This window comes from Hipposideros armiger, unplaced genomic scaffold (assembly GCF_001890085.2).
Source record: "Hipposideros armiger isolate ML-2016 unplaced genomic scaffold, ASM189008v1 scaffold_38, whole genome shotgun sequence".
Taxonomy (NCBI): Eukaryota; Metazoa; Chordata; class Mammalia; order Chiroptera; family Hipposideridae; genus Hipposideros; species Hipposideros armiger.
The window spans coordinates 2435180-2443197 of NW_017731388.1; the positions used below are offsets into that span (position 1 = coordinate 2435180).

The window sequence follows — 8018 nt, forward strand, 5'->3', positions numbered from 1 at the left end:
ACCCCCGCCCTGCTGATTGGCCCTTCCAGGAGCTCTCTATGACCTGCTTAAGTCTAAAGCCCAAACTCTTCAGCTTGGCATTCAAGGCCCTCCCCATGCTGACTCACCTCTTTTCCAACTTTTGATCCAGCCTTTTCCCTCCCACCCTATATACTCCAGCTCCCTGAGGACACCACACACTTTCACACCCTTGGGCCCGACTAAAATGGCCTTGCCTTTCCTCGGTGTCAATGAACTCCTACTCACCTGTAGGACCCAGTTCAAAATGTCACCTCCTCCAGGAGGGCTTTCCAGATTGCCCTAGGCAGAACAGGCCACTCCCTGCTCTAGAATCAGGTGACAGCTTGTACAGGCTTTCCTGCATATTGTCTCAGGATGGTGTGTTTGGATGTCACAACAGAGGTTGAGGACTTACTCAGAGAAACCAAGTGTGAGTGCATGGTACTTGGCAGAGGGTGGGTAAGCGAGGGGAAAGGTGACAGATACAAGGGTGAAGAGTGGATAAGTAAAAGAGAAGATGGTGGATGGATGGAGGTACAGGTGGGTGGAAAGGCAGGTGGAATGAGAGGCGGCAGACAAATGAGAATTGAGAAGCTTCCACTGGGTGCAGAACCAACATGTCACACAGGACATCCAGGTCCCTTTGCCAGAAGGCTCTGAGGGTTGGGTCTAAGGGCCCACCTGACCATTCTTGATAACTGTGGTTTCAGCTGTGGCAGGAGGAGTGGGGTGAAGTGGAGTTTGATGGGGACACCCAGAAGTTCCTGAAAAGGAGGTGCTGGCAGGAATATCAAGAAGAGCTGAGCAGAGGCGAAGGCTTGTGCTGAGGCCAGAAGACAACCCCCGCCCCGCTGGCCTCCTTGTGACTGCCACCCCCTGCCAGCCCCAGCTGATCACCAGGGTCTCATCTCCCTTTCCACTCCCTTCAAGCCTCGAAAAGGCCTTCTGTCAGTTGGCCTCCTCCAACTCTGCAGACATTCCTATTTGACCTCCAACCATGCCCGAGCTTGACCCAGGTGGTCTCATCCTAGCTCCCATCCCTACATCCTTGCCTCCCCTCAACTGGGTGCCCAGAGGAGCTCGGGCCCAGGTGGAGTCCCAAGGCCAAAAAATGACCCTCATCTTACACCTGGCCTCCACCTGGGTTCCCTCTTCTTCTATGGGGCCTACCTGCCCCATTCTCACCATTCAACCAACCACCTATTGGCAACTCTGATTGAGCATCTATATGCTGCATGTCCTTTACTAAGTTCCTAGGATACCAAGTTCACTAAAACTTGTCTCTGGCTTGAAAACCTGGCTCACAGACTTGCTGGGGAGAAAGACTTGTGAACAGATATCACCAGAAACACCCCAATACTCTCTTATCCTTGGCCAGAAAGGAAGTCTAAAGCTAAGGCCCTTCCATCTCCTCTCCCTGGGGTGGATTGGAGACCCAGCTTCATGGTCTGGACTCCAGGGCTACTCAGGCTGGGAGAGGAAGGGGCTGGCCAGAAGCACCTTGGTCTCCCTTGGGAGAAGGGAGAGTCCACTTACGGACCAGAGCTGGGACAATCAGCAAGGGAATCTCAAACCTCAGCATCACCTGGGTCCCCTTTGCTCCCCACCACTCAGCTTCTCTGCAGGTGGCAGCCTCCACTTCTCACTCACAGGTCGCTGCCCCTCCAGGTGTTGCCTTAGCTTGCCTGCCCTTGGCATCACGCTCTGTCCTAGCGCCAGGGACCTTTGGCGAACTCATACATCAAACAAGGAGGCAATGGCTGGCTTCCTGCTCTTTGGGAAAGAGAGAAGGACTAGAGGGCATGGCTCTATCCCCAGCCTCACACACTCCTGACCAGAGACCCAGGCCCGACCCCAGAGAATGGGTAAGGCTGAGAGAAGTAGTCTCTCTCAGGGGCTGCCCCACCCACCCCTACTGCAACTCAGCCTCAAGAGCTTCATCCTCCTTCCCCTCCTACACTTGAGCCCCATATTGGGGGAGGAGGGATGGGCAAAATGGGGAGAGTCACCACAAAAGGACATATTAGGGTATTAGAAATTTTTCTCCCTTTCCCCAGGATGCTTCTCGTCCCCCTTACCAAGATGACTGTATAGAATGATGCCTGATTCTTGAGATGCTTGGGCCTTCCAGTGACACCCGTCAAAATAGAGAGACGAATCTACCCAACAGAAATTAGAATACAGGACTGCCAAAGGCATGCACGTGAATGGTCATAGCAGCACTATTTGCAATTGCCCCAAACTGGAAAGCACCCCAATTCCTGTCAGTGGCAAAATTGATAATTAAATTATGTATCTTCACATGGTGGACCACCATCCAGCAATGAGAGGGAACAATCTACAACCGCACATGAGAATATGGATGAAATTTACAACCATAATGTTGAGCAAAAGAAGTCAGGCACAAAATAACACATATGACATGATCCATTTATAAGAAGTCCTATATAACAGGCAAATCTACGCTGGTAGAAGTCACGATAGTGAATAACCCTCCGAGAGGAATTAGTGACTGAAAGGGGACAGGAAGGAAGGCGTCTGGGTGCAGGCAATGCTCTATTTCTTGACTGAGTGCTGGGTACACGGGTTCATGGGTACATGAGTATGTCTAGTTCGTGCACTTTTCTGTATTTATGAAATACTTCACTAAACCCACATGGAGGGATGCCTGATGAAGCCTTATCAGCGACCATCTTTGCAAGATGATGGGAGACTTTCACCTCTCCCTCCAACTCCCTCTCACCCCACCTCCAAGTTCTATCCCTTCTCCCCCTGAATCAGCCTTGGCCTCGTCCCCCACTGAGCCCTCCCATGGCCCATCACCTCCCTGACCCAAACCACCATCATCTCTCACCCAGATGACTGTGACCACCTCCTCCAGGCCTACTTGTTTTTCCTCTCACCCCTCCCAACCCATACACACACCACATGGATGTCGGGGCTCATGGGGGTGGGGGGGGGCGGGAAGAGCCAGGAAAAGCCTTTGTGAAATTCTGTAAGAGCCCCCAACTCTTCTCCATCTCAGGACCTTCAAGCATGCTTTTCCCACCACCTAGAATGCTTGGCCTTCCACGTCAGCTCCTTGCTTAGAGACCACTTCCTCTACCTCACAATCTAAATCCAATCCCTCTGGCATCTCCCATAACACCCTTTACTTCGCCTCCATAGCTCTGTTTCCAATAATGCCTTTATTTGTGCAATCACTTGTTTGCACTTCGTTCTGTCTCTCCCACTGGATTGTCACCTCCTCTGGAGGCAAGAACAGGGGCTGTCGGCTTTCCTGCTTTATCCGCAGCTCCTAACTCAGTGTCCGGCTTAGGGCAGGTGCTCAAAAAAGCTTGTTAACTGAGAGACTAGTCTTAACTGTTCCCAACACAAAAAGAAAAGAACTGATAATGTGACATAAACTAAGTGCCAGCTCACACTATGGTAGTAATAATATTGCAATATATATGTTGTACAGCTTAAACTTTCACAATGTTATGTGTCAATTATATCTCAGTAAACATAAAATTCTTAAAATACAGAAACTTACAATGAAATAACTCCTATTAAAAACTGAGATAATAAATACCTGAAAACTCAAAAAAGCAAAAAAAATGCTCATTGAATAAATGCATGGCCAGGCCCATCTGTCTTACAGGCAGCCTTTGGGGAAGAGAAAAGTTGCCACTGGGAACAAAACGCCCACTTGTCTGGGGTCAGGACACCTGGGTTGTGGTCCTGACTCTGCCACTCACTTCTTATATGGCCTCAGGCAAGTCATTTCCCCCGCTTTGGACCTCAGTGCGCTCCACTGCGACATGCAGAGGTTGGAGGGATCAGGACCATGGGTGGACTTGAAGGGTTATAGGACATCGTGTGGGTGTATACAGTGCCGTGTGAGTGTGTGTGTGTGTGTGCACATGCTCATGCACATTTCCCTAGCAAAAGCAGCAATAGCTTTCATCAGAGTCTCAGGGGGATCTGTGACCTCACAAGGTTCAGAAACACTAACTAAGCTCCTTTTCATCTCTGGGGGCGGGGCGGGGGGGGCGGGAAATCTATGATTATATATAACTAGATTGAGAGAAAGAGGAAGTAATCCAACCATAGCAGAGGGCATTAGATTAAACCCCAGAACGTCCATCAGGGATGTGGGACCCCACAACAGGCTGCAGGACCTGGCCTCCTAGAGATCTCCTAAACTCAACAGGGCTCTGGGCTACTGGGCAGAGGCCAGATGAACTGACCCCAGGGACTGGCTTTCAGAGAGAGGAGGCAGAAGCAGCCCGGAGTCTCCACCCTTCTGCTCCCTCCGCCATCCGACAAGCACCCACTTGTCTTGGGATATGGCAGAGTGAGGAGGCGAGCCTGGCACCTGGAGATGCCCTCCAGGCCCCTTGGCGCACGGGTCAGAGAAGGTTTGGCGGGAATGCTCAGGAGGGGTGCCAAGCCCCACCTTCCCTTCTCCCAAGGCTGGCATGTGGAGCCAACGGAGGGCTCGAAGTGTATGGCAATCATGAGACCCTGAGGAGGCCACCCGAAGGCGGCCAGGCCTCATCTCCAGGCTCCAATAACCCAGAGCTGGGGCTCAGAGGCCTGGAAGCCAAGGTGGGCATCCCTCCTCAGAGAAAAGGGGAGGCGCAGGCCACAAATTCAGGCCAGGGGAGGGGAGCAGTATGGGCACTGGGGCCTGAGGGGACAAAGCAGGCCACCAGAGAGAAGAGGGCAGTGTGGTCTGTGCAGAGGACAGTCTGCTTAGGAAGAGAAGTGGGGGCAGCGGGCAGGGGGAAGAGGGCAGTATGGCCAGGTGGGGAGGGGGCTGCCCAGAGGGGAGAAGAAAAGAGAGGTTGGAGTGATGTGAGCACAGCCTGGGACCCGAGGAGAGGAGCTTGGCCTGTGGACTAGGGATGGGGGTAGGGGGAAGAGGGGAACAATCTGTGACAGGAATGGTGGCATGTCCATGGCAGGACTGTCAGTGGGAGTGCCCTGGCTGGGAGCCCAGATGCCTGAGTAGCTTCTAAGCCCTGACTCCTGAGGGGGGCTGAAAGCCCAAGAGATGTTTATCCACCAGAAGAACTTGGTAAAATGCCTCCTCTATCGAGGTGGTAGGCAGCCTGCTTACACTTTCCTGGGTTACTAAAGTCTCCGGAGAGTTGCAATATGAATGGGGGGGGGGGCTGGTGAGAGAGAGCGCAGCTAACAACAGCACCCCTGCTGGAGCCAGGGGACAGCGGGCACAGGCTGGGGCTGGGGCTGGGGATGAGAGTGCTGTCCTGCAGATAAAGGAGGGAGTGAGTCATGGGTGAGCGCCAGGCTCTCTCAAGAGGCCACTTAGAAACCAGCTCATCCGAATGCAGACAGACATTCCCATCCCTGTCCCTGTGGCTGTCACACACCCACACACACAGTCCCTTCCCCCTTCTTCTTCCCTCTCCTTGATCACGGGCTCCTTCCTCCATCTCAGCTGACTGCCTGTCCCTCAGGTGGCCCACCTGGCACCTACCCCACAGTTGGCTGCATGGGGACTGGAGGAGGTGGAAAGACAGGGAATCCAGGAGACCCACCAACAGACAAAGCAAAGTCAAGAAGAGACAGATAAGGGAGGGAGAGTGTGAACTTACTTCCCCCTGAAACCTTTGAGGGCAGTTCATGAGGCTCTGAGGCAGGGGAGAAGACCGGATAACTTCTGGAGGGGCCATACAATCCGGAGGGTCTACCATGCCACCTTCCTTCTCTGGACTCTCTGCCCCTTTGCCAGGACCAAAAAGCAGCAGTCTGGGAGGACCAGCCAACATGCCCAAGCCTCACCCTACCCCCCACCCAGGGCCCTAAGCAAGGCTCAGGGCTATGTCAGAATAACACCTGGGACACCGGCCACTGCAAGGGCTCAGTCAGCAAATACACCCCATGCCCCAAGCTTGTCCCTCAGTATGGTCTGTCACCGTGGTGATGACCTGGGCTGGAACTTAGGAAGGATGAAGAGTTTCATTTATAAGCACAGCCCTTTGCCTGGCACTGTGGAGTACACCCAAGAATATGCCATAACCCACACCCTGGGGGACATTCAGTCAAGTGGGGCAGAGGGATCACTTTGGACACGGACACACACACACACACACACACACACACACACACACACACACGGATTCACTGGCTGCCCCCAATGGAGAGGGAGAAAGGGTCTGGGATATGGCACCAGGTACATTTTGAGCCTCCCTAACTCTGTGTACCCAGGTGGAGAGATACGAGACACGAGCATAATCCAAACCTCGCACAGCAAACAAATCTTAGGAGGCTGCAGCTTTCATAGCCCCCAAACAGGGAAGCAGGCTGGGATTACCCTTGGAGCCTAAAGCAAGGTTACACAGCCTCTAATGACCTCAAATATCTCCCTTTCCTCCTCCTGGGAGAAACCCAGTGCCCATACCTGGACCAGGCCTGGTGCTTCCTGGACAGACACCTCTTCCAGAACAAACACCTGCCTCCCAGCACGGGCCTATCACCACCCCTCTGGGTCAATTTCCCACTCACAAGGCTCCGAGACTTACCCAGAACAGAGACTGCAGGAGTGAGGGTCCAGCTGCCCCCACCATCTTCAGGTCAGTCCTTGCTCTGGTGGGGTCCTCCCTGCCTCAGAAGGCCCCCTCCCTCCTGGCTACAGAGCCCTGGTCAGAGACAACAGCCACAGCAGCTCCGGGAGGAACACACAGTAAACTCCTGGACCAGCTCAGGGGAAATTAACACTTTCAGTGCCTTTCCCCAGCACTTCCAGCCCTGCCCCTCTTGGGTGGCTCCTAAACCTCATCTGAACTATTCAGCCTTTTAAGGGTCAGGTCCTATATCAATCTCCTCCCAAGGGCACAGAGAAGCAGGTGAGACCTCTCAGCCTAACTCTCTGTGCCTTCGCCTGGTCCTAGTTCAACCCACTCCCCTGGGGCAGCCGCCCACCCCCCGATCATTGACGGACACTTTTCTGGCGTGGCTCCCTACCTGTCTCAGGTGAGCTGGGCTCTGCCTGCTACCCTCTCCCCACACCCATCCCCGCAGCGCCCTACCTGAAGCAGGAGCCGCTTGCTTTCGGCGCGGGCCGAAGCCCCGGGTTCCCAGCCCTGGGCCCGCGCCGGGGCCGGGGGACTCCCGGGGGGCTGGGGACTGCAGGGGGGCCCGGGTTCCAGTGCCTCGCAACACACCAAGCTCACCGTGCAGCCCATCCGGCCGGGCGCCCGGCGGGCCGGGACCGGGGCCGGGGGCGGGGACGCGGGCGCCCAGAGAGCTGGCCCGCCCCCCAGCCCAGGGCGCCTGGGACGTCTGGAGGGGGGTGGCAATGCCCCCAGCCTGTCCCCTCCCGGAGCCTTCTCTGACGGCACTGCCAGGAAGCAGGGGGTGTGAGGGCCCGGCAAGGGGCGGTGACAAGGGCGCCCTGACGCAGCCAGTGACAGAGGGAGACCCGGGGGTGGGGGGCGCGGGGAGGCGGAGGCGGTGGGGTCCCGGAGACCGGGGCGGCGGATCGGCTGAATCTGGGAGAGCGAGAAAGAGACCGACGGCGCGAGGAAAGAGACAGGAAGCAGATAAGGGGAACTAATGAGGGAGCGACGGGGATACAGGGACGCCAGGGACAGAGATGAGAGATGGAGTCTTTGCACAGGGGAGACCAACTCCCGGAGAGGAAGAGACAGGCCAGGAGTCGCGCCGGAGGGCAGAGCCAGGCGCATGCCAGGGTTTGTTCACATGCGCTTCCTAGAGTTTGTGAAGCTGTAGTCCTTTTGGGTAACTGTTCTCTGTTCTAGGTCCCCAGTACTAGCCCGTGGGGCTCCCCAGCCTAGAAAACCGAGATGCAGGCGATGGAAAGTCCCCAGCTTCAAGGAGGCAGAGCACAGCCAGGGTGGAAGGGCCACTGGCCCACTCCTGGATACAGCATCTCACCAGTGGTCACTTCCCAACTTTTAGGGCTGAGCATCAGTCATGGGGATGGCACTGGTGACCAGAACTCATGGGGACCCCCTCAGAAGACTGAGGTAGGGTGGAGGAGAGAG

General features: G+C 55.3%; 1 protein-coding gene across 1 annotated transcript in view; it reads right to left on the minus strand.

The window, feature by feature from the left end:
- LOC109380545 (SH3 and cysteine-rich domain-containing protein 2-like) overlaps positions 1-7288 on the minus strand; it is a 76207-nt gene extending 68919 nt beyond the window's left edge. The window contains exon 1 of the mRNA XM_019638198.1: positions 7041-7288. Coding sequence (XP_019493743.1) covers positions 7041-7196 — 156 coding nt within the window. The 5' untranslated portion in view covers positions 7197-7288. The remainder of the gene's footprint in view (positions 1-7040) is intronic.
- Between the last annotated feature and the right edge of the window lie 730 nt (positions 7289-8018).